This window comes from Macaca fascicularis, chromosome 4, assembly GCF_037993035.2.
Source record: "Macaca fascicularis isolate 582-1 chromosome 4, T2T-MFA8v1.1".
Lineage (NCBI taxonomy): Eukaryota > Metazoa > Chordata > Mammalia > Primates > Cercopithecidae > Macaca > Macaca fascicularis.
In genome coordinates, this window is record NC_088378.1 from 60,581,339 (window position 1) to 60,594,120 (window position 12,782).

At 39.0% G+C, this 12,782-nt stretch overlaps 1 protein-coding gene across 28 annotated transcripts in view; it reads right to left on the reverse strand.

Annotated features, from left to right (window-relative positions):
• SYNE1 (spectrin repeat containing nuclear envelope protein 1) overlaps positions 1-12,782 on the reverse strand; it is a 530,711-nt gene that overhangs the window by 267,083 nt on the left and 250,846 nt on the right. For 27 of the 28 annotated variants that reach the window (XM_074037290.1, XM_005552157.4, XM_074037285.1 and 24 more), the window contains 5 exons: positions 12,385-12,540; positions 8,109-8,400; positions 7,133-7,305; positions 3,887-4,196; positions 2,498-2,662 (listed from right to left, as the gene is read on the reverse strand). In XM_074037290.1, the coding sequence (XP_073893391.1) occupies positions 2,498-2,662; positions 3,887-4,196; positions 7,133-7,305; positions 8,109-8,400; positions 12,385-12,540 (1,096 nt within the window). Of the gene's footprint in view, positions 1-2,497; positions 2,663-3,798; positions 3,816-3,886; positions 4,197-7,132; positions 7,306-8,108; positions 8,401-12,384; positions 12,541-12,782 lie in introns of those variants that run through there. The other variant, XM_074037297.1, reaches the window with a different exon arrangement.

The window sequence follows — 12,782 nt, forward strand, 5'->3', positions numbered from 1 at the left end:
GCTGTGCCTGTGATGGTGTCCACCTTCTCTACTCAGAGCCTCAGTGGCATCTCACCCTCCTACTCTTCCTCTTCTGATTTCTCCCCTCCTTTTTCTCTCTACCTTTCAAATCATTTTCTCCTAAGGCTCCTTAAGTATTGGTAGTACCTAGCTTTTGGTCCTGTGCCCAATGTTCTATTTGCTGTATACATAGGTCTTGGTTTTATCCATTTTAGTGACTTTAACAACAAATTAGATGCGATTCACTTTCACCTCTGTGCCTTCAATCCATCTTCCTAACCTGAAATTCAGGCTTGAATATGCAACTGCCCCCAAGACATTACTACTACCTCGAAGTTCAAATTGGATCTGATCATCAATAAGCAACTCCTCACGTCTTCGCCTCTATCACTGGCCTCCTCTGCATGCAATTATTTTCCTCAGGTGGTAATAGTCCTGCGGATTCTAGGTAAAGACTTGACCATCACGCTTGACTCTTCCCACCTTGTCATGCTACAGCCAATTAATCACTCATTTACCAAATCCACTGGATTTTCTTCCTGGGTGTGTTCTATGTGCCAGGCATGATGCTACAGGTTTTATGTGCGTGATCTAATTTGGTTGCCAAAACAACTTTATCAGACAGGTACTATTTTTATGCATGTATTTTTTAACCAATTGAGAGGTGGAGGCTTGAGGATATCAGGTAACTTGCTGAAAGACACAGCTAGAAGGCCAATAGAAGAAGGATGCCGCATTGGGTTTCTCTGATTCCAGAGCCTGAACTCTAATAGTACAGTAAGCTCTCATTACATTTTTTGTATTACTTTATAAAGATGAGTTTGTGGATTACTGTTCCTCACTAGATTGCAAGTTCCTTAGGGAATGCACGGTCCTGGCTGAATAAATGGATAGATGGTTACATGGACAGATGGAAGGATGGATGAATAAATTAGAATATCACTAAGAAATGCATCAAAGAAGAATTTTAAAGAAACAAACAGAAAAAAAGGACTTAAAAAGTGGTTTTATGTTATTAGTTCAGTTAAAACATACATAGTTATAAGATTTAAATAAGATAATACTTTTAAAGCACTTAGAAGTAGATCTTCAGGCACCGGGCACTGTGGTTCATGCCTGTAATTCCAGCACTTTGGGAGGCCAAGGCAAGCGGATCACCTGAGGTCAGGAGTTTGAGACCAGCCTGTCCAACATGGCGAAAACCCATCTCTACTAAAAAAAATACAAAAGTTAGCAGTACATGGTGGTGGGCACCTGTAATTGTAGCTATTCAGGAGGCTGAAGCAAGGAGAATCACTTGAACCCAGGAGGCGGAGGTTGCAGTGAGCCGAGATTGCGCCACTGCACTCCAGCCTAGGCCACAGAGCAAGACTCCATTTCAAAAAAAAAAAAAAAAATGTAGATCTGCAAAGTGTAGTTACAACTGTAACCATCAGCTATAAATTTTATGACTTTTGGCCAGGCGCGGTGGCTCACGCCTGTAAACCCAGCACTTTGGGAGGCGGAGGCGGGTGGATCATGAGGTCAGGAGATCGAGACCATCCTGGTGAACACGGTGAAACCCCATCTCTATTGAAAATACAAAAGAATTAGCCGGGCGTGGTGGCGGGCGCCTGTAGTCCCAGCTTCTAGGGAGTCTGAGGCAGGAGAATGGCGTGACCCCGGGAGGCGTAGCTTACAGTGAGCGGAGATTACGCCACTGCACGCCAGCCTGGGCGACAGAGCGAGGCTCCGTCTCAAAAAAAAAAAAAAAAAAATTATTACTTTCATATTCTGATCTTGAAATCAAAACACAATCTGAGTTTTAAATTCCTGACCACGATTACACTATTTATTCCCAACATTTCCTTCTCTAAAAGTAAACCACTGAGGATTTCATTCCTGCTTCATTTTAATGTAAAAATCCATTTTCCATGGGGGAAAATGATTACAATTTAATATTTAAGCAACTAGAAATTTACTAAAATGTACCAGAGTCTGCAACTCCCCAAGAAAGGTAAATTTCTGTTTTAGAAATTGTCCTTATGTGGAGTAAACGAGATGATAATTTTAAGGTCCTTTGAAGTACTCCCGTCTATTATGTTGTTGGATGTCTTCTAGGAAAGCAGAATAAAACATCCAGAATGACATTCTGAGGTTATTGTTAGAATACATTTAACTAAGTTACTATATAAACTTTTCTTCCATGGTGCTAAACAATAGTATCTGGTTTTGTCAGCCCACCAAATTAGCCATTTCCTAGCCAGTACTATTACAGCAATAAGCACATTTGCATACAGAAATGTAAGGACAATGCTACATTGTGTTCACAAGTGTAAAGTCTTTTGAATTCTTCTCATGACTCTTGTTTATGTTTAGAATCAGTGAGGCATCAAATAGAAAACAGGAAGGAAACATTTTAAATAACAGAATCTTATCCACAAAATCTTTATCAAAAGGGTGTTGTACTCAAGAAGTAATGAAGCAATGTAGATATAGCATCTGTTCATTTTCTGACCTTAATTTTTGACAACTTTTTCTGCGTGGCTGATGAATCTCCAGACATATCTGACCACCGGTGAAGTTCTTCCTTTGCTGAATGGAGCCAGTCTGTGAACTCGTGGACCGCATCTAAATACATTAGATGATCTTTCACAATCTCTTCCACTTTCCTCATTTTTTCCTAGTAAACAAAGAAAAGACTACCTTAACAGTGGTCCTTTTGAGAACATGAAATCAGATAAGGCAACAGGCCTGATAGAGTTCTCTTAATAAATCTCAGAAAATTTCATTCTTGTTCTTGAATTTTCTCTGAGTTTAATATCTTAAAAAGAAACTATCAAATTTAACTAAATGTCCAGGCTTTGGAAAAGCAACTATTTTCCTGTAAGTTTACTATTTTCTACCTTAGTATGGAAATATATGCTTACTGTATGTTGGCTAACATCCCTCACTAACAATCCTCTTAATAATTATTGTCATAACCATTCTTATTGAAGCAATTTTTTGTTAGCTTGGTGTCCAGCATTCTGTTCAGCATTTTAAATGCATTTGCTCATTTAATCTCCATAACAGTCCTGGGAGGAAGATACTATTATTATCATCATTTTATAAGAAAAGATGCTCAAGCTTAGAGAGGTTAGCTAACATGTAATAGTGGCCAAAGTCACACATTCGAAAGTGTCAAAGCCAGAATTCAAACTTACATCTTTTTGACTAGAGTCATAGCTCTTAATCATTACCAAGATGAAAGTGAAGACAAGCACATCTGTTAATAATTGTAGTGTCAAGAAGACAAGAGTTAGTTCCCAACAAAGCAAACCAAAGAAAAGAAAAAGCAGCAAACAACAATTCTCTCCCCTAATTTCTATAATATTTACAAATATGCCAAAGAATAATCATGAAGGAAATGAAAGATTCATATAGACAATTGGAAATATATTTTTGATATCATATAAAGGATTTTATACTTTGGAAAATAGAAACCGTTTTTACTAAGAGGAGAGATGAACACAATATTTTGTACGTGATTGAATCTTGAAGGTAAATAGACTTGCATTTAATATAACAAATATAAGTGTAGCAAAACAAAAACAACTTTAACAGTAACATTTGATGTGCAAGATAGATTAACTAAAATAGCAGAGAAAGAAAAAAATAAGGAATAAAGAATAATCCCAAGATTGTAGAAAGAGAAAAATGAATAGGCATTCATAGTAAGAAATGATCTTCATGTCATACCCATTTACTGAATGTATAAATAGTTTTAGAGCAGTCAATTCTCCAACAATTTAATTCACAGTTTCTTCTTTATCTGACCTTGGCAACAGTCATTATATTATTAATATAAATCAATATATTATATTAATGTATTATAAAGCATCCACTTTCAATATAAAGCACTAACCTTGGCAACAGTCATTATATCATTAAACTGTGTTTTCAGCTCCTCTTGAGCTGTGTCCTTGAAAGACTCATCCTCTGTCTTCTCGTAGAGCTCCCTGGACTTCGCAATTAGACGGTGAAGGGCTCTCGTGTGATCTTCTGCCTCAGACAGGATGGACTGGAGGCGGTCAAGCAGGGCAAACTTCTCTTTCAGACCTGGCTGCGGTTGTAAGGGATGTTCTACTTTTTGATCCACTGATTCCATCCACTGCTCCAGCTGGTTTTTCCTCTCTAGATAGTCATTCCATTGGCTAATCACAGACTCTAAAGTGCTAGAATTAATGTCACATATTAACAAAAATGAATTATTTTGACATCTCTACTGAAAACCAAGTCATGACATCCATGCCAATTGTTTTACTGAATGCTTCTGGAAGTGATGAACATATTGCTTTTGAGTGCAGGGAAAAACACTACTTCTCTGATCCATAAGATCCTTACCTCAGGTCCTTTGAACAAAGTCAATCTATATTAAAACATGAAATAAGCAGCTGTGGTCATACATGCATCTGGAATTTGTCTTCCAAATGCTAAATGTACTAAATGAACAAGACACATTTATATGTTATGTTGTTAAAAATCAGCATGGGAACATCAATGAAATTTTATTTCATATAGATCGGTTCTTAATTTTCTTGGAATTATTAATAGTTTATCTTATTAAAATCAGATGGTGATTACTTGTTGACTGGAATTCAAAATTCAAGGTATCCTTCCTGTGTAAATGATATATCGTTAGGTTGATTTTCATTTAGGGACACATACACACACACACACACACACACACAAAATATACAGTGCTTTTGTGGTGAATGTGTGAATGAATGCTCAAGTATTTATAAGAAATATAGTCACAAATATAATAGCTTTCTAGATAGTCAAACAAAGGCTCTCCAGACTGGCATTTAGGAAAAATCCCTCCATTATTAAACATTACAAACTATTCTAAACTCATCTGCAGTGATTTCCCCAGCCCTCCTTGCATACAAGCCTATGAACCTGAAATTAACATTCTGTGGTAAATGAATTTCCAGCATTTGCTCAAACTGTTGCTTTTGCATCTTTGCATCCATTGATCCACTGGAACCTCATCATTCAGGCTTTAAAGTCCTACCTGTTCCTCAAATAATTTTCTAAAAAGCACCCCCTCCCGGTTCCTTTTTTTTTTTTTTTTTTTTTGACAGGGTCTTACTCTGTCACCAAGGCTGGAGTGCTGAGGTGCAATCATATAGCTCATTGCAACCTCTGTCTCCCCAGATCAGGTGATCCTCCCACCTCAGCCTCCCGAGTGGCTGGGACCACAAGTGCGTGCCACCACGCCTGGCTAATTTTTGTATTCTTTTTTTCTTTTTTTGAATTTTGACTGTGACTTCGTATAATTTTTGCATATTTTGTAGAGACATATTTTCGCCCTGTTGCCCAACCTAGTTTCAAACTCCTAGGCTTAAGCAATCTGCCTACCTCAGCCTCCCAAAGTGCTGGGATTACAGGTGTGAGCCACTAAGACTCTGCATTCTTCTACAGCCCCGCAGTGCATTTTGAAAATGGTTAGTAACATAGTCTGAGTCAGAGTATTCCAAAATACATCCTATGCTAGTGTCTGAGCTTTTAGAGGGCAAAAACCTTTCTGTTTTATTTTATTATTTTAACAGAATAATTTGAACATTGCTATTGCTCAATATGTCACTGTCAAATTTAATTTCTTGCTGAAATAGTGGAGTCAAGGACCAGAGTCTGCTTCCTGCATGTAACATCTTATTCTAACATCTGGAAACTATCTACCCATATTCTTATGAACTTTTAGGACACTGGCCTAAGCCAAGCCTCTGGAAGCTTAGTTCACGCTCCAGCAGTCTATGATATAGGGTAAGACAACCATAGCATCTGATTTTTTTTTCTTTGCTGACCATTGTGAGTTATTACTAAGATGCAAAGTCCTGCTGACCTTGAGAGTCACTGCCTATGCTCCATATTAAAGGAAAAAGTGAAAACAACAACAACGACAAAACAAAACCTCCAAGTTGCTAGTTGTAACCAGGAATTTTTGTTTATATTGCCGTGGATAACTGTAGTGTTATTTTTGTTTTGCTTTGTAATAAACTTGAATCTTCTTTAAAGATTTTTTAAATGTTATGGTAGGTTCAAGGGTACCTGTGCAGAGTTGCTATACAGGTAAACTCGTGTCATGGGGGTTTGCTGCACAGATTATTTCATTGCCCATGTACTAAGCCTGGTACATGACAGTTATTTTTTGCTGCTCCTCTCCATCCTCCAACCTTCCACCCTCAAGGAGTCACCAGTGTCTGTTATTCCCTTCTCTGTATGATCTTTAATCTTCTATTCATCTATTTTGTTATGATCACATTGGGCACCCAGTTTGTCAATGATCTAACAGGATATATAACCATCAGAATATGGATCTTTTTTACTGTAATTCTGATGGTCATTTGTCCAACAAATGAGCCAGATTATTTATGGATATTTTGAGAAGAGAGAGGTAGGTAGAAACCTCTCACTTATAATTACAACAACAGCAAAAACACCACCTGGTATAACAATCAAGGGCTTCCCTACTTCCTCGTCAGTGTCTGGTACAGGTGATTTTCGACAGAGGCTCTACAGTTGGGCTGTATTCCAGATGGATTGACTGTTGGCTGTGTGAGAATGTTCCACACTTTGTAGGATATGAGCTCTCTGTGCCTCGGTCTCTAAATGCCGGGGATATTCCCTCATCACTGTGACAATCAAAACCATGCTACCCATTTCCTATAATGTAAATGGGGGTGGTATGACTTTTAGTTGAAGAATAGATTTACAATTAAGCTCAACAGCTGCCAATAGCTTAATTTTCCATATGTTCCTTAAGCTAAAATGTATCAAGTTATGAAAGAACCATATATTCTTGCTTTGATGGCTTGAGAGGAGATGTTTTGCTGAGCCCATGTCATGTAAGATTCCATGAGAGATAATAGGGGAGATTTAAATATTTTATAAATGCAGCAGGAACACAGAAACAAAGCAAGCTAACAAGCAAAAACCAGTCATCGGCCTATGGAAAACACAACTTAGACAAAGACAGTCATGCCTACAGCAAGCTACAGTAACATGGTTGGGAATTCCACCCCAGGAGACCTCAGCACTGCTCCATCATTTTACTAAGTCACTGCATTGGACTTAGACAAATAAACACTAAAAGTAGGTTCTGTACCTTTGAGCATGGATGGAGGAGCTCATGATGTCAGCCCACACTTCTTTAAGGGTCTCTAGCTGAGTCTGAATCACCCTCTGACCTTCTTTGTTGCTACTTCTCAAGGCCTGTTCCCCTTTGCCGATGGCCATATTCAACTTAACTTCCCCTTCCCCTTTCATCAGGAGAATATCCTGGGAAGGAAGAAAGAATACACATCAGGAGGCATGTAAAAAACTTCTTCTATTTTAAAAAAGGTAGTTTTCCATAAGAATTGAGGTAGGAATACTTATCTCAAAATGAAAACAACAAACTCTGGGCCTTATTGCAATATAATATTTACTTAAAATTGGTATCCAGGAGTCTAGGAGTCAAAGATTAATTCCAATATAAATTCTTAGAAAACTTTGGGCCACTAACCTAGAAAGTATAATTTTATTGACTTCAGTTTCAAAGAGTCACAGTAAATTCTTTTGAAAATGAAGACACACCTGTCTAAAACTCAGCAGTCCCCTACATTAATTGCCTGACTAATTTATCTCTTTCAGGGTCACCTTCATTGGCTATAGTCTGGGTTGGTGATCTCCTCTGTGCTTTCAATATACCCTTGATGGCTTCAATCATGGCCCCTACACACGCACTGTATTGAAAGTAACAATTTACGAATTGGTGTCTTCCCCTAGACTGTGAACTCCTAGAAAACGGGGCCTAACTTTTATCTCTATATTCCCAGCAACTTGCAGAGTGCTTGGAGCAGAGTAGATATTCAGTAACGCTTGTTGAATATTTACAAAATCAAATTTAAAATTATTTAAAGCTATTAAAACAACAATGTTTCCTTACAAAGGGGAATAAATGATGCCTCCATATCCTTTTTGCCCAGTTTCTCCATTTTGCCCAGAGGCTTACAGAACAAGTAGGACACAACACAAGCACTTGTGAATCTAATCAAATTAACAGTCAGCAGTTGTCAGTGTCTGGCTGGTGTCGCATGTACCTGTATTTGTGACAGCCGTTTCTCCAGGGTGTCTTTGCTCCCCAGAGTGCTCTCTGCACAGGCCAGTCTGTCCTGAATGGCCTTCACCCAGGACCACATGCTCTGCAGTGCTTCCTCCAGGGCTTCGTGCTCCTGAAGGGCAACCTGGCAGCTCCGCAGTTTCTCTTTGGTCATTCTAAGTAGGTTCTGGTGGCTTGTGAGGAGCTGGGAACACAGGCGGCCCTCCTGCCCAGCACCGTGGCCTTCTTCACTCAGAAGCTGCCCTCTCTGGGAAAGCTTATCAAGAGACTCTCTGAAAAAAAGACAAAAAAGAAAAAAGAAAAGAAAATTAATTCCGACATTCTGGAGTGCAGGGGAGCGACAAACGATTGTTGATATTGGAGCAGTAACCAGACACAGGCTCATAGCTGACATGCCTTTTAAATAAAGACACTGGGAACTGACCTGGCTATTTCATTCTCTTATGTTCTCTCTTAATGTTGTCAGTACCCATTTGGGGATACCATTCAGTCTGTGCTGTGCCTGCATCCAAATAGCAGTGGTGGAGCCTACCGTATTACTTACCGTATTTCCAGAAATTCAGTTCAGAAAATGGGCTCAGCTGCCTCTCCAGGCTTCTCTGTAGCATCTCTCCATTCCTATTTAATGGTCAGATGATGAAAAAGCTCCCTGAAATTCTCAAAACCGCTCCTGTCTTGTATCTACATGGAGATTCCCCCTTTATGAAAACCCTTCTGCTCAACACCGTTGCATTCCTAGTTTCCTGTTCAAAGCTCGGTGCAGGCATCACGTCCCCAGGAGCATCCCAACTCAGGGTGGGTGGAGAATGTGGGACCTCCTTGTGCCCTCTGCTCCTTGTCTTGCTCTATCGCCATGGATACTGACTATCTCAATCCAAAAGGCTTTCACTTTCTAAACGCCAGGGCCATTATATTCATCTTATGTTCCCAAGACCTAACACAATATTGTGAAGAGACTAAGTGGAAAAAAAAATGTTCTTTCAAAAAGTCGTTGTAGGAGTGCTTAAAAGTTTTCTTGTTATATCTTGGGTATTGAGCTCATCTTAATTTGGAGCCATGCTAATTAGATCAAGGGAAAAACAGAATCACTTTGTGGCACAGTTGGTTTTATTCCCATTTTACAGAGTTCTGAAATTCTTATCTGCACATTTCCCAGGAAAAAGCCCAGGATACCAGAGAGTAGCATGAGATGTCGTAACATAAACTGTTGTGACTACTAGAAAAAGAACACAAAGCAAATCTCTTGTGAAAATGGAATGTTTCAAAGTTTTTTGGACTGGCTACTATACAAGTATGTCCTATGGGCCACCCTGAGTTCTGCAAAGAGTTATACAACAAGACATTTACTCTTTAACAAATTTGCACATCCTGCACATGTACCCTGGAACTTATAAAATAAAATAAAATAAAATAAAATAACACCTACTCTAAAAGGCATTTATTATACCTGTTATCTGTTTGGTGAGACAAGAAGGTAGCTTAAGCAAAGATGTGAGTTAAATAATAATTCAGGAAAAGAGAGTTCCTTTCTTATTATGAGATAAATTGCTAATGCATCATAAAAATTCAATGAGTCTTAAACTGAAGTACTTTTATACAGGGTATCTCCTTAAAATATTTCAAGTAGTGAAATATTATGGTGAAAAGAAATCTAGAAGACTGGGAGGAGCAAGCAGCAAGCCAGTGAAAGAAGTCAGGTGGCCCAGTGGAGAACCCGAGTGACCAGAAAAGTGCGTTAGGATTGTCTGCAGAAGTGGCCAGGCTGGAGGGAAAGAACCCAGAAACAAGCACACCTAAGATCTCTTAGCATCTGGTCCTGGAATATCAGAGAGTGAAACTGCAAGAAGGATTGCATGCTTATCAATGCCAAAAAAGTTGCAATTATTAGAAAAACAAAGAGGAACATAAAAGACCTTGAATTTGGTGATGAAGTATATTTGGGCCACTTTCTCTAATGCAGTTTTGGTGTAATGATGGCAGGAGAAGCAGATACAGAGGAAGGTAATGAGCAGTCTGTAGAGAAGAAATAAAAGCTGAGAAGATGGAAAGCCATTTAAAACATCTGGAAGAAAGGAAGTAGGGCTGGGTGTGTTCTATTGTATCTAGACACGAGTCAACATTTAAAAAGCAAAATTTAAGTGCAATGTAGTTTTCAGAAAGTTATATGGCTGCAATGATGCTATTATTCTGTTAATTCTGTGAACATTTTGTATTTTTCTGTCACCATACTAGATAATGAATAGAAATGATATAGATCTTAAGTCCCTGATTTTGAGAAACTCATAGCTGGAAATTGGGGTGCATAGAGTAAATGAAGAGCTTACACTATAGTAAGGGCTCTTCGAGATGTTCCAATGTCTTTCAGGGACAATTTATAGTAGTCATCAAACTAGCACACCAACAAGTTGTCATCAGCATGGGTTCTTTTGTGCATTTGTTTGTATGTTTGTTTTTCAAGACAAGGACTACCGGGCATGTTTGACTAAAAAGGGGACTCAGTGGAAACAGAGAATGACTATGATTTGAATTCTGGAATTTCTTTTTATTATTATTATTATTATTATTATTATTATGCTTTAAGTTCTGGGATACATGTGCAGAATGTGCAGGTTTGTTACATAGGTATACAAGTGCCATGATGGTTTGCTGCAGCCTTCAACCTGTCATCTACATTAGGGTATTTCTCCTAATGCTATCCTTCTCCTAGCCCCCCACCCCCTGACAGGTCCCGGTGTGTGATGTTCCCCTCCCTGTGTCCATGTGTTCTCATTGTTTAACTCCTACTTATGAGTGAGAACACACAGTGTTTGGTTTTCTGTTCCTCTGTTAGTTTGCTGAGAATGACGGTTTCCAGCTTCATCCATGTCCCTGCAAAGGACATGAACTCATCCTTTTTTAAGGCTGCATAGTATTGTATGGTGTATATGTGCCACATTTTCTTTATCCAGTCTATCAATGATGGGCATTTGGGGTGGTTCCAAGTCTTTGCTATTGTGAACAGTGCTGCAATAAACATACACTTGCATGTGTCTTTATAGTAGAATGATTTATAATATTCTTGTTTCTGACTTATTTGATAAAGTAGAGTGGGTGCTATCTTCTTCTGCTTCTCACATAAATGCACTGGCTCTTTAAGAGGACAGTTAAGGAGCCCAAGGAGCTGAAGCCAAGCTGCACTTCCCTGTGGAAAGTGCCCTATCTTCCAAAGGACAGCAAGCAACTGAAAATGCCAGAGGTGGAGCACAAATGTGGGAGCAAAGCCCTCAGTGTGGTAGGGTCAAAAGTACAGATCGGGGAACTTTGCCTGGGAAAGGAGCCAGAAATATTTTCTCAGTGGGAAGCAATGAAGAGATAAATACTGTAGTTGGGAACAGGGACCACAAAGAAAGTCAGACTTGACCAAACCTTTCAGTTTATTAAGATTAAAGGATGGGTGGGTGGGAAATGAAACTGGAAGCTGAAATGTGTGAATAACATATGAAAATTGACATATACAGTACTCGTTTTTTTCTTTTCTTTTCTTTGTTTTGTTTTGTTTTGTTTTGTTTTGAGATAGAGTCTCACTCTGTCACTACTGCTGGAGTGCAGTGGCACGACCTTGGCTCACTGCAATCTTTGCCTCCCGGATTCAAGCAATTCTCCTGCCTCAGCCTCCTGAGTAGCTGGAATTACAGGTGCCCGCAACCACGCCTGGCTAATTTTTGTATTTTTAGTAGAGACAGCGTTTCACCATGTGGCCAGCCTGGTCTCGAACTTCTGACCTCAGGTGATCTTTCCACCTTGGCCTCCCAAAGTGCTGGGATTACAGGCATGAGCCACTGCGCCCTGCCAGCACTCATTTTTTTTATCTTTACAGTCAGTGTGAATTTGTGGTTTTCTTTCCTTCATATCAGCTTCACATTATGTTAACTGATCCTCAAAATAACCCCAGTGAGGAAAGCACAGTATTATTAACGCGATGTTTAAAGGCTAAAATTAAGAGTGACAGGAGATAAGTGACCTGCCCAATTCATTGAACAAACAGGAGTTGGATCTGGAATGCAGATGAGCTTCTTACTTCCATCCTGCACTCTAACCAGAATATTACACTGCTGCAAAGAGTGCAGCATGGCCTTTGTATTCCAGACATTCAAGGACAGGCACAAACCACCATCAACAAACCAACTAACCAACCAATCAAAACCAAACCAAACAACCAACCAACTAGTCTAAAACATGGTAAGAGTTAAAGGACCTGCTCCATTTCTGGACCATACCTCGCAGCCAGCAGTTCTCCCAAAAACATTTCAACTTTATGAACTTCATTTTTCTTCTCAGAAATGTGCTGTTTACTCTCTCCCAAGTTTTCTGTATTGAACCTTTCTTCCATTTCATGGATCCATAAGTTCAGTTTTCTGTGCTGATCTTCAAAGCTAAGGAAAAGAAAATGCCTTAGAGAAATTCTTACATGTTTGTTATGATAAATTAGTTTTAATAGCTGGGGTCACAATGTCTTTTAAATGGCAATTAAGATTTCAGGAATGTTCAAGTTACTAAAACAGAACAAAACTTAACAACTAACCCACCCAAATTATCACTTATTTTAATAACAAAGTGACAGTCATGACAATTTCTTTCGAGATCCAAGCAGGAAAAGAATCATCTCACCTAGCAG